General features: G+C 35.9%; 3 protein-coding genes across 3 annotated transcripts; 1 reads left to right on the top strand and 2 right to left on the bottom strand.

Moving 5' to 3' along the window:
• Positions 1–3,366: 3,366 nt before the first annotated feature.
• On the top strand, positions 3,367–5,098 carry LOC141687333 (uncharacterized). The gene is made up of 2 exons (XM_074492575.1): positions 3,367–3,522; positions 3,890–5,098. The coding sequence occupies exon 2, from the start codon at positions 3,944–3,946 to the stop codon at positions 4,919–4,921; it is 978 nt and encodes a 325-aa protein (XP_074348676.1). The 5' UTR covers positions 3,367–3,522; positions 3,890–3,943; the 3' UTR covers positions 4,922–5,098.
• A 141-nt stretch (positions 5,099–5,239) lies between these two features.
• Positions 5,240–7,402, bottom strand: LOC141687332 (putative pentatricopeptide repeat-containing protein At3g15930). The gene has a single exon (XM_074492574.1). The coding sequence runs from the start codon at positions 7,301–7,303 to the stop codon at positions 5,282–5,284; it is 2,022 nt and encodes a 673-aa protein (XP_074348675.1). The 5' UTR covers positions 7,304–7,402; the 3' UTR covers positions 5,240–5,281.
• A 137-nt stretch (positions 7,403–7,539) lies between these two features.
• Positions 7,540–12,405, bottom strand: LOC141682704 (zinc finger BED domain-containing protein DAYSLEEPER-like). The gene is made up of 2 exons (XM_074487403.1): positions 12,172–12,405; positions 7,540–9,679 (listed from the first exon to the last, which is right to left on the bottom strand). Exon 2 carries the CDS (start codon positions 9,660–9,662, stop codon positions 7,698–7,700), a length of 1,965 nt encoding a protein of 654 aa, XP_074343504.1. The 5' UTR covers positions 9,663–9,679; positions 12,172–12,405; the 3' UTR covers positions 7,540–7,697.
• Between the last annotated feature and the right edge of the window lie 9,864 nt (positions 12,406–22,269).

Genomic DNA, 22,269 nt, shown 5'->3' with positions numbered 1-22,269 from the left:
ATTCCTACCGATTTAGCGGTAGAAAAAGCCTTTTTTCTTGCAGTGATTGTTCCTGGAGGTGCCACAGTATCTTCTTTGTATGACAAAGTTTTTGAAGCCATGGGAGTGATAGATGAAGTCGTTGGTGATAATTTTGGAACTTGCATTGTCAAAACTTTTGAAACCAAAATTTTTACTTGAAGTGTATGTGAATCCTCCTCAGCACTAGAGTAGAGAACCTTTGGGTTTCTTCTTAAATGGTTCTATCAAAATTTTCATTTATGTTGCCTTTCATTCTGGTAACATGATATCCTTTCTATGACTAGTCTCTCTAGAATTGTAGTACTCAGTCTTGCCGGTTTTTAGCTTCGCAACATCCGGACGCCTCCGACCGAATTTTTGACTAGCACCATGTCCTGTACGAGCTTTTGAATTGGCCTCTTGTCATATTTCATCCGAGCTAACTTCTTTATTAGCTTCTTCAGTATCTATGGGCTCATATTTATAAATGACAATATCCTCGGGCTCTTGTGAAAGAACAGTATCTGACCTATCTTTTACTGTACTGGATACTGTTATGTATCTTATACTTTCTAAACTAGCAGGAATAATGAATTCAATGCTCCTTTCGTCGTGCTTTTGCGCTTGCTAGAATTTAGCACCCACCGGCGAAACCTGCATAAATGCAGTGTATTAAAACTGAAACTGTCGAAATGCAAAGTCCACATTGTATGTTGAATGCTTGTTAGCTGAAAAAGCCAAAGAAATAGCACCGATTGAAATGGAAACTAACATAAAATGAGCCCACATAAATTTAATTGGCAAGACTTTTGAGATAAAAAACACTGTCTATAATAGGCTAGCTAGAACAATCAAATTGGATTTTTTGATCAACCCAAAAGCTCCAATTAGGATACAAATTACGCAGTGTGCATTTACCCACATGGCCACAGCTCGTGACTTTATATTTTTGCCTTTCATGAATATTTTTATTAACAACACTAGGTGAAAAACACAAGGAAATTGGACCCCAAAATTCTAATATCCATAAGATTCCGATTCATATAATATTATGGTTACGATTCATGCAAATTATAGATTATATGGTTACCTCTGCACGTCATTTCCTGTGGGAGTGTCGTCCCTTTGACTCTTGATTCCGACTTATAAAATCGAGGAGATCTGATACATTGAAGAAAGTCAAATATGTAAAAAGAGCTTGTAGTGCATGGATACACATATACACACATGAACATTTGTGAGGTGGTAGACTGGAAAAGACAAGGAATGATCTTTAGGAGCAAAGTGACCACGAATGATCATATCATCATCTGCTGCTTCAGGCACCCTTACCATAGGAATGAAGGGTCCATACTTGAGAATTTCAATATATAGTGGACTGGCCATCCTGATGAACAACATCATCTTCTTTTTCCATAAGGTGTAGTTCACTTGGTCAAAGACATTGATTTTGATACTATTAAGCTTCTTTACACTAATACTTCCAAGATCTAATCTGTTTACTTTCAGATTTTCCTCTGATACCACTTGTTAGATATGAAGTGCAACATATGAGGGGAGGGGTGAATATGTTTTCTTATTTTTTTGATTAATTATGAATCTTTGTGGCTCTTGGAACTTAAAAGATAGATGAATTTGCAGTGATAAAAGACTAAATGTAAAGACACGAGTAATTTATCAAAAACTAACTTAATTTGTATTAAATCAAATTTGTTTTTTTTACAAATTTGTGTTCTTGAAAATAAGAACTCAGCTACATCTCTTGAGTGAATACAAGTTTCTCTAGATCTGTTTTTGTTACAACTAAAGTAAGGGTTCGTGACATGTTTTATAGATCAACATGCACAGTATACAAAACTTGCACTAAAATAGACTAACACATTTTTTAAAGCTCATTTGTCTGTTTCTATTTCTATTACAACATATTTATGTAAAATCTACTAGATCTGTGGTCCTCCTTTGTTCAGTTCATTTTGGCCCTTGATTTTGCATTATTCAAGCTGCATTTATAGGCTTTCTAATTCAGTGATAGAATTGTTTGTTGACTGATAATCTTGGATCTTCAAGTTGTCTATATTCTGAATTATGAAGTTGTTTGTCGATATCTCTTTTTGTTGTGTAGAGATGTTACATATCGACAAGTAAAATAACTTATCGATATCTCTACTTCTCGATAAGTGTTATGACTTGTCGAGGTCTCCCGTTCTCTACAAGTAGAATGACTTGTCGATATCTCTAGTTCTCTACGTAAGCTTTTGACTTGTCGATATCTCCAGTTCTCTACAAGTAGAATGACTTGTCGATATCTCTAGTTCTCTACATAAGCTTTTAACTTGTCGATATCTCCAGTTCTCTACAAGTAGACTTTGACTTATCTATATCTCCAGTTCTCTACATGCAGATTGATTTCTTGATATCTCGTGGGATTTCTCTATAAGACATTTTTGACTTCTCGACATACATCTCTATATTCCTTGATCTGTGACTTGTCGATATCTGATTTAGAATATTTTTCCTAGAACAACATTATTCAACTCCAAACTTTTACACTTCTCTCCGAGGCATGATCAGGATTGATCTTCTTCCGGAGTTTATTCCTTAACTTGATGGTTGTTCATAAAAAAATCCTTCAGTCTAATCTACTTAGCATTTTTACAGACTCAAGAAATATATATACAGAATACAATGGGATTATCATAAAATTGAAAGAGAAATAGATATGATGTTAACATCTTGATGTTTATCTCCATAGATGATTTCCATATGTCCGCCATCTTGGACCTTATTGCACACATATTTAGATTTTTCTCGGTTAAAAACTTTCCTACGAGACAAAGCTCAAAGTTATTCCCAGCTTCCTCACAATCAACATGCAAAATCAACTCCTCATTTTCTTTTTCTTCGGTCGTTATGTCTAAATCTGACATCAACACATCAATACTGTTTACTTTTGCCATTGTTCTAATAGCCTCACAAATCTGTAGTACAAATGGAGAGAAATGATTCAAACACTCTCGCGGGGTCATGGAGAGAAAAAATTACTAAAAATATGTATTGATCATATGTGTTAAAAGATGTGTTTTTGTGTCTTATTTTTAGTCTTATATGGACAAATTGTCAATTAAATTTGAAATATTGAAAATTTAGTTTAAAAGCTCAATTGATAATTTGATCCATGTACGGGGTTATTTTATGGAAATTTTAAGACATTTAATTATATATTGACGTGAACACATATTTAAGACTACCAGTTATACGAGGTTTTAGTTATAATCATTTTGTATAATTTGGAATAAAAATGTCTTCAAGTTATGTAACACTAATTTGGGTCACTATGGGTTTTATAACTTTAATATCGTATAGAGCATCAATGAAAATATCTGAATAAACCCAGCTAGTGATAAGAAGCCCTGGTGCTTTAAAGTGAAACCCAGTGTTGAACCCAAAAAGCCCAAACCCGAAATTCCCATTTCCCTCCAATCACATTTTCCCTCTCAATCACCCCCAAAAGCTCAGCCTCAGGTAATAGTTTCTCTCTTCTCACTCATCGTTTTTTCATTCATTCATATACAATAATAATAATTATTACTTTACTCAATCTTTATGTAAAATTTATACACATTTGCCACCTACCTAGGGTTTCGTTTCCCAGTTTTTTCCTGTATTGTGACTTTAGGATGTGAAGATGTGTTGTTTAAGTTTCAATTACTTTTGCATAGGGGTGTGAGTTTCGGGTTTCTTCGTTGTACTTGGGTAGGAAATTGTGTGTGTTTCGGGGTCATGTCAGAGTCAGTCATTACCATTTACCACCACCAAATTGGTCTGTAGGTTGTGAATTTTGTCAAATTTAAAAATATTTTGTTTATTTATTCTAGTGCTTGTGTTGCAGATATCTTATAGTTAACCACTGGCTTTGCCGATTAGTTAAATCCAGTTGAGAAATATGAAGTTCAAGGCATTTCTTACAGACAATGGTATTAGCCTCTTAGAGAAGAGGTTCTTACCTGCCCTAGATAAAATGGGAAAGATATGTCATCTCTACCTTACCCGTGACCATGCTTTTTTCCTCCACAATCTCCTTAATGGTGATGGCATCCAGTCCATTGCTCAGTTTCGAAAGGAAGCCCTTTTTGATGATTATCGAATTTCCAGCCAGAATGAAGATCGTATTGCATTTGCTGTTGATCTTTCCCTCCTCCACCGAGCACTACGTAGTGTTGTCACCATTTATGCAGAATTTAGTGGCGATGGCGGTGCTGCTGCTGTGCCCACCTCAAACCGCCTCCAAATTAAACTTGTCAAGAAGCTTCCTGTTCATTCTCAACAGCCAATGCCATTTCTCACTTTCGAGACTAAGGGATACAAATCTGCTGTGATACAAGATGTGCCCATCTCTAAGCCTTTGTCAAGATCTGATGTACTCGAACTTCAAGCTGCTCTTGATACTGCTCAAGATTTACCTCAAACTCTGGTGCAAGTTCCTGATATGAATCAGTTGCAGAATTTTGTGGATCGGATGAAGCATGTTGGGGATCCGATCAGCGTTTCTATCAGCAAATGTGGGGACCTCCATCTGCAGATTTCTACAAGTTTGATTACTCTTGGTGCTGAGTTCCGGAAATTGTTGGTTATAGGGGAGAAAGCACAGGTTCCAGCTGAGGATCGGAATCTGAGTGCCCAGTCTCGTAGTGAAAGGGCTATACAGAGAGGAGATGCAATGTCGGTGCAAGTGAGTGTGAAGCACTTCTTTAAGAGTCTACAATGTCATTTGGCAAAACCTGATTGTGCTTTTTATGGGATTGCTCCACAAGGTGCTTGCTTAACTGTAATTTTCCAGTTCTTCATTCCGGGTACACATCAAACAGACAAATCAATCAGTCTGCATTGTCGGCTTCCTGTGCTTGACCCTGGTTCTGGGTAAAGACCAAGTTGGGCACCATTTGAGACTTCTATTCAGCTTTCTTAATTGATGTGATTACTAAATTGACTTTTATAGCACTCTATTCAAAATTCATGTTATGTTTAGAGTTTCTGTTTGTAGAAGTACTTAAAAAGCCTTTTAAACATCTGTGTAGTTGTGATGATTTCTCTGGTATAACTCTTGTTTCATTATTTGTAATCTGACTATCTGAGTGCCATTTCTCTTTAATGTACCTCAGATTATAACTTTGCTACATGCTGACAATTTTGTACAAAATCACCATAGACTAATTAGACAACATTGTTATCTTCTGGGCATGCTGATTAAGGGAATGGGTATAGTAGATGAGGACAATTTCTTCTACAGCAAGAGGAAAATTTCTGAATATTCAGGTGTATAGCTTGCAACCACTAAATTTTCTTTCAAATTCTCTAACTTTAAGTATATATGTTCAGATTGAGGATGTGATTTGTCACCTGCTACAAATTCATGAATGATGCCATTCACTTCAATTGAACTGCAACCGGGGGTTTTCTTAATTCCTTTGTCCGTCATTATTTTTCTCAAGACTTTCAAATCCTCCAACCTGTTGCAAACTACATATATATTGCACAAAATAATGTAAAAAGCCTCATTTTCGGGTTCCAACTGCAATAGGTGCCTGACCACAGTCTTTGCCATTTCTACATTTTTATGCACTCTACAAGCACCAAGAAGAGCACTCCATACAACAGAATTCGGATTCATAGGCATATTCTTAATCACCTCATATGCTTCCCTGAGATGACCGGATCGACCAAGAAGATCAACCATGCACCCATAGTGTGTTACATTGGGCTCAATCCCGTACTTGCCTCGCATATTACCAAAGAACTTTCTTCCTTCATCTACCAATCCGGTGTGTGTGCAAGCAGACAGCACGCCAATACAAGTTATCTCGTCTGGTTCAATAGATTCTTGTAGCATTTGACTGAAAGCAACAAGGGCTTCTGCACCGTGTCCATTACTGGCATAACCAACAATCATTGTGGTATAGGTAAACTTGTCCCGGCATTGCATTTCATCAAATACCTCCACGGCTTTTTCTGCATCACCACATCTGAAGTACATGTCTATAAGGGCATTTCCCACATATATATCATTCTTGATCTTGTTCTTGTCAATGTAAGTTCTTACCCATTCCCCCAATTCCAAGGCCCCGAGATGTGCACATGCTGTAAGAATACTAACCATGGTATAAGCATCAGCTTTCACTCCAGCAGTTTGCATCTCCCGGAAAAGCATTAGCACTTCTTTAAATTTGTTGAGTTTGAGGTACCCGTCAATCATAGTTGTCCAAGATATAGAGTCCCTTTGAGGCATCTGATCAAAATATTTCCTTGCGAAGTCAACTTGTTCCACATTTAGAAACCCCTTCACAATATTAGTCCATGATATTATATCTCTCTTTTTCATGTTTTCGAAGATGTCAAGAGCTATATTCATCTCACCACAAGCAGCATATGTATTAACTAAGGTATTCTCCAATGTCAAAGTAGACTCAACCTTATGATCTTTGACATATTGATGAACTCGCCTACCCGTTTCTACATCCTTTAGTTTTGAGCAAGCTGATAGCACGGAAACGAGAGTCACCGTACTAGGCAACACTCTTCTCTTCTCCATTAAATTAAAAAGTTTCCTTGATTCATCAAATTGCTTGCTTCGATTGTATCCAGATATCATCACATTCCACAACATCACATCACACTTCAACGTCATATCAAAAACCCCTCGGGCCATATCCAATTGATTCGATAGTGAATACATATGTATTAATGCGTGTTGAACAGCTTCATTAGATTCAAATCCAAACTTACAAACATGAACATGTATCTGTCTGCCACAGCTTAACGCAACACCAGGCGTAAAACACTTGAGTAGAAACGGGAATGTGTAATTGTCTGGCTCAACATTATTTTCCAACATTTTCATATACACAGAGATAGCAAAACAAGGACTTTTGATCTGAGAATAACCTTTTATCATGGTATTCCACATGAAAATGTTTGGTTCGGGTATTGTGTCAAACACGCGACGGGCATAATCCATACTGCCAGATTCATGAGCACACAAAAAGGCAACAATTTTACTAAATATTATAGCGTCTGAGCTGAGGCCTCTTTGAATAATTTGCAAGTGAATTTGCTTAAGTTGGTCCATGGAATTACAGTTATTGAATAGACAAGCGGGATTATTTGGTTTTGCAAAGTAGTGAAGGTAAACTCTCATAGACCCATAGGTTGGAGAAAAAGGAGCCATGTACACACTTTTCTTCTGTAACGGTGAAGGTAACATAAGTGAGAATGCCATGACTTTATGAAAGATACACTGCCTTGACATTATAACAAATATGAATTGAATTTTGCATTAGCACAACAACTGCATGGAGCGAGGATCTAACTCCATTACCCTTATCGCGGAGCAAGGTGAGGATCAAGTTTTGACTCCAGGCTATCCCTGAATGGTCCTCGGAGCGTATTTGCTACTATTAAAACAATGGTTCATGCTTGAAAAAATACGCGAAAGAGAAGACAAAAAAGGCATTAGCTTTGATGCATTAACAAAAAAAATGTCAACTCAGAACATTATTAAATACTAAAAGCAAAACCAGTATGAAGGTCAAAACTGGCCAATGGGCCTTTGTATAAAGAATGATCAACGACAATTCACGTACAATAGGGAAACGAGAATGGCAAAGCTAAAATTACATTTGAAATGTATAGTTTGAAAATGATTAGGATCCATACTGAAGCCAATCCTTCGCACATATGAGTGCCTCAACAGTAGAAGGCTTTAGCGAGCATCTATAGCTGTCCATTTTTTTGGTTACAGTATCAAACACCGAGTCTGGAGCACCTGTTGAAACTGGGATGCACAATATATCTGCCGCCATTCTAGAGAGAGTTGGGTAGTTCTGTGCGTTTTGTTTCCACCAGCTCAAAACATCAAATTCTTGTGTTCGGGGCAAAAGAGGTTCTTCCAGATACTGGTCTAACTCTGATTTCATATGTTGGCTTCCTGCTATATCCGATATATAGACATCAAAACTTGAAAGGTTATCTCCAGCAGGAATTTCATCTTCTGGACTCATCTCCACTTTTACGCCTTCATGGTCTTCTACAACAAAAGTAGGTGCAGGCAGTGATAGCACAATATATTCAACAAAGAGTTCATGAACACCTTCATCAACAACCTTGATCCAGGTCCCAGCATCCTCGCCATAGATCCTAGAGAAGCTGAACTCCACAAGTTTCATCTTGAATCTTGGATCCATAACCACAGCAACTGCGAAAATTAAGCTGCAACAATTCCAATATTCATTAAACATTTCCCACAAAGGTTTAGTCAGATTCTTGGTAAAAGTATCCTGGCTCATGGCTGCATGCGCCAACGTAAGTTGAATGTTTGAAAAGTCATGGTAAAATAAATTGGTAGTTGGGTGTGTTGGAGCTAATAAAACGTTGGCTGCATCAAAGAAAAGCTTCAAGTATACACAAAGAATTTCCACCAGTCTCCACTCTTCTAATGATAGGGTTTCTTTATAATTTGGATCAGATGTATCTAAACAAGAAAAAACTTCTTTGAGTTCAGAGGCAGCCACTAGCATGTGGTAAGTAGTATTCCACTTTGTTTGATCGTCAATTGTTAGTCTCTTTGAGCTAGGGTTTTGAAGCCTTTGCTTCAGTTCAATAAATTCCTCTTCGCTGCCTCTATATGTTGTTACATATTTTACACTATCACGAACTTTCTTAACGAGAGATCTCATTGAACCTAAAGCATCATTCGCAAGACAGCTCAACAAACGGGCATAACAGTTCCCAAGTATTAATTGACCATTGAGAATTTGTGGGTTCATAACTGAGAGTAGACCTCTGAGATTTTTTTGTACAGCTTCATTCACGAAGGAAGCATCGAGAGTAAGAGCAAAAATCTTATGTTCCAAGCCCCAGGAAGCTAAGCAATCAACAGCAGCACGACTGAAGGCAGCTTCTGAGTCGGAGAATGGTAGCATAACAACATTAAGGATACGCTTTTGTAATTTCCAAAGGCTGTCAACAAAATAGCCTGTTAATAGTAAGTAGCAGAGGCCTTGATCTGATTCCCACAAATCCAGCGCAAGATTAACATGTCCTAAGACTCCACTAAGCTTATTTATAACATCCTGCTTCTTCCTGTGGTAAATGTTGACACATTCCTCTTGGACACCACTGACATCCATTTGAACACGGGGATGAAGTAACCGAACAAATTCAACAAATCCATGATCTTCTAAGATATTAAGTGGGTACTCGTGCATAATGATCATTTTGGCAATGGATTGGCTGGAAGTGTCCTTCTTAAAGGGAACAGATGGCCCTGGGATACCTCTGTAGCGTCGTCTAGGAGGTATAGTATCAACAGCGGTGCTATCAGTCTTTATTGGTGTATATGGAATTAATTGACTTATTTTCTCATTATTGCGATGATCAACTGAGCAGACACCCATCTTAATGTGCCTTTTCAGATGACTGGTTCCTGCTAGCTTTGAGCCGCTAATGTAAGCAAATGACTTTTTGCAGGAGTTGCAGTAAGCTCGTGTACAGTCGGTACCAATTTTTTTAATCGAGAAGTACTCCCAAACTATAGACCTCTTTTTCTTGCGCTTGTTAGGCTGTTGATCATCTCGGAGTGACTCACTACTATCAGCTGGCATGGCCATCTCACATACGTAAACTCCTGCATAAGAAGATAAATGACATAAAATAAACAATTATATGGAAGAATTTATCATTAGCGTGACTTATAATTGAGGGATATGATATATGCAAATATTAGTCACAGTAATATGCATTTGTGCTATATGCTTATCAAGCAATTTTTAATGTGTGCAGGTGCACCAAGGTATGTTCCAAACTGACAGCCAGAATGATTCCTTTGAGGAATAAAGCTACGATTACTAAGTGGGATTTGTCTTTTCCAAATTCATAAAAAAACCCTATACGTGCAGCCAGGATTTAAACCCCTGGACAACATGCTAATTTGTACATGACTCCTATGTAAAGTACAACAATTTTGGGATTTGAAAACCGTATTCAACTTGGAACGCTTGGACTATGACAAGGGCAGATCTCCGCAACCTCATAACTATTTTTTGAAATCTCTAAAGTTTACAAACATGCGATACACGAAATTTCAATAATAATCATAATGTGGGCAGCCTGCATAACCACTTTTACTCCATGACTGTTGTAAAAATACATTAAACAGAATGGAAAAAAGATATCAGAAAACAATGCACTGGGAGGGACTTAATGTTACCATCGATTGAATAACACTACTACACTAGTCTTCAAAATGCAAAATTGACCAAAAAACAAAACCACATAAAAAAATTTAATGCAACATCTTCCCAAATCTTCAAGAATAACAGGGAATTTAACTTAATATGAAAGAAAAATTATGTAAATTGTCTTAATTAGGGTATGTTCGCCACTAATAGATTGAAATTTACTTATAAGTTTGCTATTTGACTATTTGTAATAAGTGAATATGACTTGGTTTTACAATATACAAATATGTACTTATTTCACTTATTGTAATTTTTACATCAACTGTAATTTACCTTAATTAAAATAATCCAACCTGGCCTTTATATTACTTTACACTCTACCTAACAACCCAAAAACAAAAGCTTTACGAATTTATTGTTAATATGTAAAGGTTTTAGCTTTAAAGGGGAGATGAAGATGAGGGAGGAAGTGGATTTGGAACCGAGGGAGGAAGTGTATATACATATAGTATATGTAAATGTGTAGCCGCCTAGGTTACAAATTACAATTGTGTGTAACAGTTAAAGATTTAAGTGCAGTAAAGGAAACATTGAACTTATCGATTGTAGCAAAGGATACAAGTTTAAATTAAATAAGGTTAGATTAGCAAAGGAAATAAGTTGAAATTAATTAGAATAATTCGTTAAAACTTAATTTGAACTAAATACACCTTTTAAATATTGACTTTTTTGACGTTGCTAAACGTCATTACCATGGCAATCAGTGGCGGAATCACGTTGGGACCCCTGGGGACACGTGCCCCACTACTTCTATAAAAAAATGTAGGACCCACAAATCAAATAACATCAGCATATAAATCTTTCTGTGGTGTCCCCGGTTTCGACCTCTTAGGTTTGTAAATCAGACAGGGGAGAAAAAGTACAGCATCTGCCCCTTTTACTTGGGTAGGGACTAGGGAATGAATACATCCCACCAAACAAGCATTGAAAAAACTTTACTTCTTGGACTAAATATGTGTTGTTTGTTATAAATATGGCGATTAAAGATTTTTCTAATACTATTACATCTAATTATATATTTAACTTAAATTTATAACCCGATACTTGTACGGTGCCCCCAGGAGGTAAACCTCCTGCCTCCGCCACTGATGGCAATGCATTTATTAGTTTTCTTTTCAAACTTCAGTCTTTCAATTTTCAATGTTTTCCGTGTCACCATAACAAGATGTTGGATTGCATTTGTACAATGTTATCGGAAAATGATCAATCGTTAATTTTGATATTTCCAGGGATTATCGTATGACTAAAATGTTATGAATATCATTTTTCTGCAAAGAAAAAATCATTTGTAATTCCACTTATTAGGACTGATGAAAACAAGATAATACAAGTAGAGGGACATTTAAGTTCATACTTATAAAGGCTTAATCGATTTTCCGACCAAGTTAAGTATGGCCTTTGGCCCTCAATATAAATTTACGGCCTGCCAACCGTCAAACAAAAGGTTTACAAATTTATTTCCAATAAGAACTCCCAATGCCATTAACAGCTGAAACCTACCAAATCAAAATAAACAAAACATATACTCTATCCGTTCCTTAATACCTGTTGCTTTGACCTTTAACCCCTAATGGCGAAAAAATATAATAATACTCGATATTAAAGAAAAAGATTAAATTAACAATGTCTCTTTTAAAGGGGGGAACTCCTCAAAAATCCCAATAACATTAATTCAAATACATATCAACATCAACTAAGAAAAACAAAATCAGATACCATAATTGAAATAACAACAGAGCATATAAGAAAAGAACAATTAATAACAAACACTGAATCATCAAGAACTTGATAAAAATATAGAGTTCTTGCACAAACCAAGAAACACAATCACGCAGAAAAACAACATATGCAAGTAATTATAAGGATATAGATGACTTACAATGAAGCAACGAAAATCTTGGTAACGAAAAGTATGTGATGAAGGCAATGTTGGGGTTTTAGGGTTTATTTAAAACTGAGTTTTTGAGGGTTTTAGTTTAGAGCAGGATGAGAAAGGAGGGAGGTGCAAAACATGTATGTAAAATTGTATATATAGTGTGTACTGTATACATGTCCAGCCGTCTAGGTTACAATTGTGTGCAACGGTGGGTGAGATTTTAAAGTTTGTATAGTTTCAAGAATTAGCTTTGCGTTAAAGGAACTAGATTCGAGTATTTGATTAGTAAAAGGAATCCAAATAAGATTAATTAGATTTATTTATTTTTATTAGATTTTTTCAATAAATAGAGTGATATTGTTGTAGGAAAAAAAGAGAGCAAACCGAAAAGAACTTGAGAGAATGAAGGAGTCGTGGCGTGAATTAACACTGCCCTAAAGTTGAATTTGCCCCGCTACGTACACACGGCCTCTTGGCAATCAACCTCCAAGGTTACACGACTTCTATTTTTTCGGTGTAGTACAAAGAAATAGATTGAAAACACTCTTGATCATTGCCAAAAAATATACTTATATCTATATGAGAGGAAAATTGTTTTTTTTTGTGTGTGCAAACATGAGGGGGAGACCTCCTTTTATAAGAGCTCAAACTTGTAACTCCAAGAATGGCCAAAAGACACCATTAATACAAGGAGGTAAAAAGGCTCCAAAGTGAAAAGTCACAAACTGAAAAGTCTTGAAGATTTTTCTAGATTTTTCTTTTAAAGCAAACTATAGAAATAATATTTATATTAATATTAATTCTAACATTCCCCCACATGCTGCAAAAGAAAAATAATTTAAGTAATTTAATGGGCAATGGATAGTCGGTTTCTTAAGCACCAATGTCTTGTGGACTTGAATTGATACCGGTGCATACAAACATGCCTCAAAACCATGTGAGGTAGAAAAATCCTTGAACCTCTCACGGAAGTTAGTGAAAACATATTTGCGCACTTTAACCTTTCTCAAATCAAGAAGTGATTTCGCAAATTATATTTTTATATAAGTGCCCCCGCATTGTACCTGAATTTTCGTGAACGCTCTAGAGGTCCTTCGCCAAAGAACTCTCATAAGGGGTTGGGCAATAGCCCCACATTCACATAGGTAAGTTCATCAAGTTTGTATTGTCGCAAACCACCTCTTACGAGACTATGAACTTATTAAGAGCATTAGCTCATCCTAACACATGTGACAATAATAAAAATACTACATCACTTTATTAATAGGAATGGTAGTAGTATATAAACATGAGTTCTTTTATGATTTCGTTTGACCCATTGAACTTAAACAAGTTTAAGATGGGTGTCCATCACAATTCACTCCACAATAGGCTTTAAACTCATTCCTTGTGCTGACTCCAACACTAATTTTCTACAAAGGCCTTTGGTGAGAGGATCTGCAATATTCCTCTCTGATTTTACATACTCGAGTGATATCACATTATTTCTGATCAGACTTCGAATTATAGCATGCCTCAAGCGAATATGTCTTTTCTTCCCATTGTAGAGTTGATTATTCGCTAGTCCCATTGCAGCTTGTGAGTCACAATGCATTGAAACTGATGGAGCTGGCTTCCCCCACAAAGGAATATCAGCAAGTAAACATCTTAGCCATTCAGCTTCTTGACCAGCCAACTCCAACGCAATAAACTCAGATTCTTGTGTGGATTTAGCATGACAAGTTTGTTTTGAAGATTTCCAAGATATAGCAGCTCCAGCAAGAGTGAATACATAACCACTAGTAGATTGAATCTCATCATTATCCGACACCCAATTTGCATCACAATATCCTTCCAAAACATGAGGACTTCTTTGATAATGCAAACCCCAATTTATAGTACCCTTTAAATACTTCAACAATCTAATCAAAGCACCCCAATGATCACGATTAGGATTGTGAGTGTATCTACTCAGTCTACTAACAGCATATGCTATATCAGGCCTGGTATGATTCATCAAAAATATTACACTTCCAATTATCTTGGCATACTCTTCTTGGGAAACACTATGACCTTTATTCTTTTTCAAATGAATACTAGGATCATATGGTGTCTTCACAGGGGTACAATCAAATTGATTAAATTTCTTTAAAATTTTCTCAACATAATGAGACTGGTTTAACGACAACCCATATGAATTCCTAGTAATTTTTATGCCAAGAATCACATCTGCCTCTCCTAAATCCTTCATATCAAAACAGGAACTTAGGAAGGCCTTGCTAGTATTTACCACATCAATATTGGTACCAAAAATTAACATATCATCAACATATAGACATATGATCACACAACCAAATTGATCAAATTTAGAATAAACACATGCATCAGAATCATTTACTTGGAAGCCATCAGAGATGATAGTTTGATGAAATTTTTCATACCAGTCTTTCGGAGCTTGTCTGAGGCCATACAATGATCTTATAAGCCGACATACCTTGTCTTCATATCCCGGGACAACACATCCTTCTGGTTGCTTCATGTATATCTCCTCATTTAAATCTCCATTTAAAAAGGCAGTCTTCACGTCCATTTGATGCACAATGAGATTATGAATAGATGCAAGAGCTATTAAGGCTCTAATGGTGGAAATATTTGCTACGGGAGAGTAAGTATCAAAGAAATCAACACCTTTCTTTTGTCGATGTCCACCAACCTCTAACCTGGCTTTGTATTTTTCAATTGATCCATCAGATTTATATTTCTTTTTAAAAATCTACCTGCTTCCCAGTGCTTTACAACCTCGAGGAAGATCACATAAAACCCAAGTATTATTATTCATAATGGACTCAATTTCACTATTAATAGCCTCTCGCCAAAAATTAGAATCAATTGATCTCATAGCCTCCTCATAGGTTTTAGGGTCTTCTTCAAGAATGAAAACATTTATCTCCTGCTCACCTACAAACTCTTTTTCAGTCAAAAAAGTAGTTAGAAAATCAGGTCCAAAGCTAGTCTCGACTCTAGCTCTTTTACTCCTTCTAGGCTCATGATTTGCATCGGTAGATGTAATATTATGATGTGACACTGATGAAGAAGATCCAGATGCTAAACATGATTGCACATTAGCTTTCATAGGAAAAATATGCTCAAAAAATTCAACGTCTCTTGACTCTTTAAATGGACCAAAACCATATGCATCTTTAAGAATAAGTCTATATGCACCACCATTAAAACCAACAAAAATACCATCAACAGTCTTGGGACCAATTTTACTTCTTTGAAAATCTGGGAGCCCAATTTTTCCCAAACACCCCCACACTTTAAGGTAACTCAAGTTGGGCGCGAAACCCTTCCATAATTCATAAAGAGTTTTATCAGATTTTTTATGCGGCACACGATTAAGCACATAGCAAGCATATAAAATAGCTTCACCCCACATATTAGAAGGCATTCCTGAACTGATAAGCATAGCATTCATCATATCTTTAAGAGTTCTATTTTTTCGTTCAGCTACCCCATTTTGTTCAGGCGTATATGGTGCTGTAACCTCGTGAATAATCCCATTAAGTTCACAGAATTTCTTTAGAGTTGCTCCATCATATTCACCACCCCTATCTGTTCTTAACCTTTTAATATTTTTATTCAATTGTTTCTCAACTTCAGCCTTATAAATAAGAAATTTTTCTTCGGCCTCATCTTTCGAACTCAACAAGTAGAGCTTGGTGAATCGTGAAAAGTCATCCACAAAAGTAATATAATAACGTTTACCTCCTCTACTCATAGTGTTCTTAAAGTCACCTAAATCACTGTGAATTAATTCAAGCAATGTCGAAGACCGGTTTCCGATTTTATTAAAGGCCTTTTTAGGGTGCTTTGCTTCAACACATACTTCACATTTATCAAAAGATGTATTGCTGAATTCAGGGATTAGCCTAAGTTGTTTAAGCCTTTTCACAGAAGCAACATTTACGTGACCCAGTCTAGCATGCCATAAGGTAACAGATTCAGCAATATAAGCAGAAGCAGTAGCAATTTTATTATCAGTCAAAATATCAAGTACAAACAGCCCACCATTACAAAAGCCTTTGCCCACAAAATCACCATTTTTAGTAAGAACAAGTTTATCAGATTCAAAGGTTAATTTAATACCAGCTTTGTTCAATAAGGCTCCAGAAATCAGGTTTCTACGAATATCAGGGACATGCAAAATATTATGCAAAGCAATAGTTTTTCCAGAAGTAAGTTTAAGAGAAACCTTTCCCTTTCCAAGTATACTCACAGTGCTTGAGTTGCCCATGAAGACACATTCTCCATCAGATGCTTTATCATAGTCCTGGAACATATCCTTATTTGAACAAATATGACGAGTTGCACCGGTATCCACCACCCATTCAGAAATATTGCTCACCAAATTTACTTCAGATACAACAGCAGCTATGATTTCTTCAGTGAGATTGGCCTGAGTCTGAGATTTGTCTTCCTTTGTTTTTGAACCAGGTCCCTTTCCTTGCCTACACTCCTTTGCGGCATGCCCGAATTTTCCACAAGTGAAGCAATTTCCTTTAAACTGCCTTCTCCCTTTGAAGTTCTTATTTTTCATTTTAGTGCCATGGAACTGATTTGGACCTTTACCTTTTGGTCCTTTCGTATGACCTGCATCTTTTGACTCAACAAGATTAGCAGTAAATGAAGAATGACCAAGTGTTGTTTCATTTGTTTGAATTCGATTTTGTTCCTCAATCTTGATGTGAGACACTAACTCTTGCAGAGTGAAGTCCTTCTGTTTGTGCTTCATAGAATGAACATATGTTTGCCAAGATGGTGGTAATTTTTCAAGAAGACAATTAGCTTGAAACATTTCACAAATTTTCATTCCTTCAGCAATAATATCAGCACATAAATATTCATACTCATGAACTTGTTGAAGAACAGGCTTATCATCAGATATACGAAAATTTAGCCAACGACTACATGCATATTTCTTAGTCCCATAATCATCAGAACCATACTTGGTTTTTAAAGCATCCCAAATTTCTTTGGCCTTTAAGGACTTGCTATAGATTAAATATAAAGCATATGTCATATAATGCAATAACATTCCACGACAAGTCTTATTATCCTTCTCGAAATCTTTTCCAGAATTTTCAGGGGCTGAGTCTTTAGTGAGACAATAATCTACTCCAATTTGACTCAAGAAAAACTCCATCTTATCGGACCACATTTTATAATTTTTCCCATCAAAAGGGTCTAATTTAGACATATCAGGAATAAAAGTATTGGAATTCATGGTGGCAGATAAGATATATGCTAACACAAAATTCAACTTTAGAATGTAGGAAAAGAAGAGAGCAAACCGAAAAGAACTTGAGAGAATGAAGGAGTCGTGGCGTGAATTAACACTGCCCTAAAGTTGAATTTGCCCCGCTACGTACATACGGCCTCTTGGCAATCAACCTCCAAGGTTACACGACTTCTATTTTTTCGGTGTAGTACAAAGAAATAGATTGAAAACACTCTTGATCATTGCCCAAAAATATACTTATATCTATATGAGAGGAAAATTGTTTTTTTTTGTGTGTGCAAACATGAGGGGGAGACCTCCTTTTATAAGAGCTCAAACTTGTAACTCCAAGAATGGCCAAAACACACCATTAATACAAGGAGGTAAAAAGGCTCCAAAGTGAAAAGTCACAAACTGAAAAGTCTTGAAGATTTTTCTAGATTTTTCTTTTAAAGCAAACTATAGAAATAATATTTATATTAATATTAATTCTAACAATTGTTATATCCTAATTAATTATATTGAGATTCCTTTTCCAACAGTGATATTGTTAGGTATTGAATCGTTGGTTCATGTAGGGCTGAGCAGAAAACCGAAAAAATCCGAATCTGAAATTGTCAAAAACCGTTAAAATTCGAACCGTAAAAATCCGATCAGAGACCGAAATCGCAAAATTAAAAACCAAATCCAAAACCGATTATCCGGGTTCAGTTATAGGTGAAAACAAAACCGAGAAAATCCGATCTGAACCGTTAATTAAAAATAAATAAATAAAATATATTTAATATATATATATATATATATGTTTTAAAAATTAATAAATACAAATAATTTTTAACAGAAGTTAAAAATTTTCTTGGAATTTTAACATGGAGATTTTTTTGGAATTTTAACATGGAGTTAGACTGAGTCATCATCCTAGTTTCTGTTGTTGGTACATTTTGATTCAAGTAGTTGTCGAATCAGGCTATTGGACTTTAAGTTAACATGTCCTACTTGAGATGCAATATAAACATACTGCAGTTTAACATGTCCAGTCAACTAAAACACTACGGGAAGGTCAGTACTAAGCACTACTGAGAATAGTTCTTAAAGCCTTCTAAACATCACTGTTACACTTGAACCCTGATCATAATATAATGAACTACTTGATGTGTTGTCAAACCGGTAAAGTGTCATCTTTGAACCTTGATGGCTCCATATGCCTTCCAAATCCCTGCATGAACACTGCTGCTAGCTTCTTTTGTCAAGAATTCATTTAAAAATTTTGTTTGATATTCTTTAATCATGAATTAACGTTAAATTCTTTTAATTTGTTATGACTTTGTATTCTTATTTGCAAACAAACGTACTTTTTACTTTGTATTTTATTTGTCACTTTGTATTTCGTATTTAATTTTTCAATTTTATTGGAGGTGGTTTTATAACCGAAACCGATCAGGTAAAATCCGAACCAAGGTTTTTAAAACCGAAACCGAACTGATGACTTTGGTTGCGGTTGCGGTTTTAAATTTTAAAAACCGAGGGTATGCGGTTTCGGTTTTATCTAAAACTCGCCCCGATCCGACCCGCGCTCCCCCTAAGTTCATGTGTTAATGTGATAAGATATTGAATTGTAGTTAATTAAATTTTATTTTGGAAACAAAACCTTCATTAATAGAAAGAAGAAACCCACAAAATAAACTCGGACACAGGGAGGAGGAGGGAAAAAAATATGAGTTTTACACTTCCAACCTAGCAAGGTAGCTCAACAACATTATGAACTACACAATTTGCTTATCGTCAAACATATTGAACTCTTAAATCTGGTTTGCATCGTAGGACAATCCTATAACAGTTCCAGTGTGATACGAACTTCAGAAAAAGTATGTCTTGTTCTTCAGCAACGCATTCATCACATTTGACAAGTCACACTCTACTACCGTATTTTTAAAAGTCATGGTTACAATCCAACAAAGAGCTTTATGAACTCTTGTTGCCTCAACCTCCATCACCGAAACTTCTCCTTCAATGCATTTGTTTATACCAGCTACAAAGTTTCCCCTTTCATCCCTTAATAGCATCCCAATTTTGAATGATGAGCAACCCTCGTGTAAAGAAGTATGACGAGGTCGATTGACTTACATTCTTAATCATGACTGGCTTTCCAGCTCTTGAGAGTTTGTTGTTGCTCCATCCTTGAATTCTTTTCTCCACTCTCTCTTTAATAAAACTGAAAACCTTATTCATCGGTCTTCCAATGAGTGATGGTGGTCCCAAGTATTTATTATCCTGTAGATCATTGTGCACCCCCATAATGTTGTGATCTCATGTTGCTTGTCTCTTCATACGTTAGCTGAAAAAGATTTCGAATTTATGAAGGTTAACGGCTTGACCTGATTGTTGTTTATATGAGATAAATAAATCCTTAATAGTTTGAGCCTCTTCAACAGTTCGTTTGAAAAATAAGAAGTTGTCATCTGCAAAAAGAAGATGAGTTACTGCCGGGGCTGACATACTAATTTGACAACCATGAATATCACCATTTATTGCTTTGACATTAAGGGAATGAAAAAACCCTTATACACACATAAGAAAGAGGTAAGGAGAAAGATCGTCTACCTGCTTTAACCCTCTATTGGGAATTATAGGATCCATGAGCTTACCATTTAGACACACCATGTACTATAATGTAGTGATATAGAGCTGCATCTATTTTATCCACTTCTTATTAAACCCATTATTCTCAACATGTTCCATAGATAATTCCAGTTCACATGATCATAAGCCTTGCTTAAATTGAGTTTCAACGCCACCTCTCCCTCATGGATGCCTTTCTTCCTTCTCATATAATGTATCATTTCGAAGGCTATAAGAATGTTGTTCGTGATGCTTCGACCCTAAAAAATGTGGACTGGTTCTTTGAAATTGTAATTAGGAGCACAATCTTTAATCTATTGACTAACACCTTAGCCAATATTTTATATAAAACATTGCACAATGCGATAGGATGAACATCTGAGAGTTTCTCCATACTCTCTTTTTTTGAAATCAGAACCAGATTTGTATTATTAAGCTCCGCTAGAAACGCTACATCATTAAGTCATTCTTTGCAGCAAGTAAACACTTCTCTGCCAACCAACTCCCATAAATGTTGAAAGAATGCAGGACTGTACCCGTCAGGCCCAGATGTTTTTTCTGGGTGCATTTGTTTCAGAGCAAGTGTGAATTCCTTAAATATTATTGTTGGTGTAAGTCTCTCATTATGTGTCTCCATAATTACACTTGGTTTTGGATAAACATCATGTGTACCGATACCATCATCTGCTGTAAACACTCCCTCAAAGTATTTCTTGGTTAAACTACTTATTTGATCAAAGTTATCCACTTTATCACCTTCATCATTGATCAAATAAGCAATGTTGTTTGATTTCTTTCTATTCAACGCATGTACACGAAAGAACCTAGAGTTAGTGTCCCCTTCCTTCAATCAAAATATTTTTGCCCGTTATTTCCAATACACTTCCTCATGCAGTAATAGTTCATTGAGTCTCGCCCTTTCCTCAAAATAAGCTATTATGCCATCATCATCTTCACAATCTTTAAGATTGTTAAACACTTTCTTTTGATGCTTTACTTTATCCCTAAATTTATGAAAGAAATTTCTGCCCCCTTTGACATAAACGAGGATATTGAAAGTAATTTAGGCAAGATGTGTGTTGCGGGGAGATTTTTTCAGTAATCTGTTACCTACTTTATAAAAGATGGTTCCTTTAACCATGAGTTTTTAAACCGAAAATGAAATTATTTCCTGAAAATAGATACATAAAAAGACTTATATGAATTAGCTCATGATCCGAATAGGTTACATGATTTACTTTAAGAATACAGAGAAGAAATTTTTACCATTAACTTCCCGTTCCAAAAGCCATATCCAATCTTTCATTCACCCAATTATCTTTTCCTTTACTTTTATCCCATGTGAACTCACCTCCTGAGGCGCCCTCCAAACCCGGGTCAGAAGTTTGGGGTCCACACACACACCTCATTTATAACCTGCTTCTAACAATAATAAAGAAAATAATAATATGCAATGACCCTACCTACCAACTACCACGGATCGCAACAGGTTAAAGTATGCACACAAGCCAAACACATCTAATATATTACATACAGATCAAATCCCAACTAGTCAAACTCAACTGAGTATTAAACATATTACAAACTTTTATAACTTAAATTATTCCAAGAAAAGCCTACTAGCTCAGCTTCAACAACCTTAATCCCTAGCTCTCGCGTTGGACTGGGGATCCTTGCTACCAACTGGTTCCTTTTTAACTGGAAAGAATATAGACAACATTGCACAAATGAGCTAACTAGCTCAGCAAGTCACAATGACAAAACTGAGAATAATGATCATCAAGTGAATATGGTTATGATATCAAGTGAACAATGGATTATGATTTAGAATTGGATATTATACTTTTACTTTAAAAACCAAGGTTAGGCTGCTGATCAGTCACGCACTAACCCCGAGCAAAGCACACATCATTGCTCTAACTACTGGATCTAAGGCACACATTGGCCTAACTTGACCATTATATGGTCTGACCACGAAGCTGGTCCACAATTTTATAAAAATAATCCAATTCTAACATAATAACAAAATGAACAATAATAAACAATAACTAGAATTATTAACAACAGTGAGTACTTAACAATGAAAGGATTTCAATACTTGTATGGATCAACAAGGTAATTTCAAAGCTTGGACGCTGGGTAATGAAAGAATTGGATAACAAAGGAATCAATATTTCAGGGTTTCAAGGATTTGGTCTTTCAAAGCATAAGATATCATGGGT

This window comes from Apium graveolens, chromosome 9, assembly GCF_009905375.1.
Source record: "Apium graveolens cultivar Ventura chromosome 9, ASM990537v1, whole genome shotgun sequence".
Classification (NCBI taxonomy): Eukaryota; Viridiplantae; Streptophyta; class Magnoliopsida; order Apiales; family Apiaceae; genus Apium; species Apium graveolens.
This window is presented reverse-complemented; position numbering and strand designations above follow the sequence as displayed.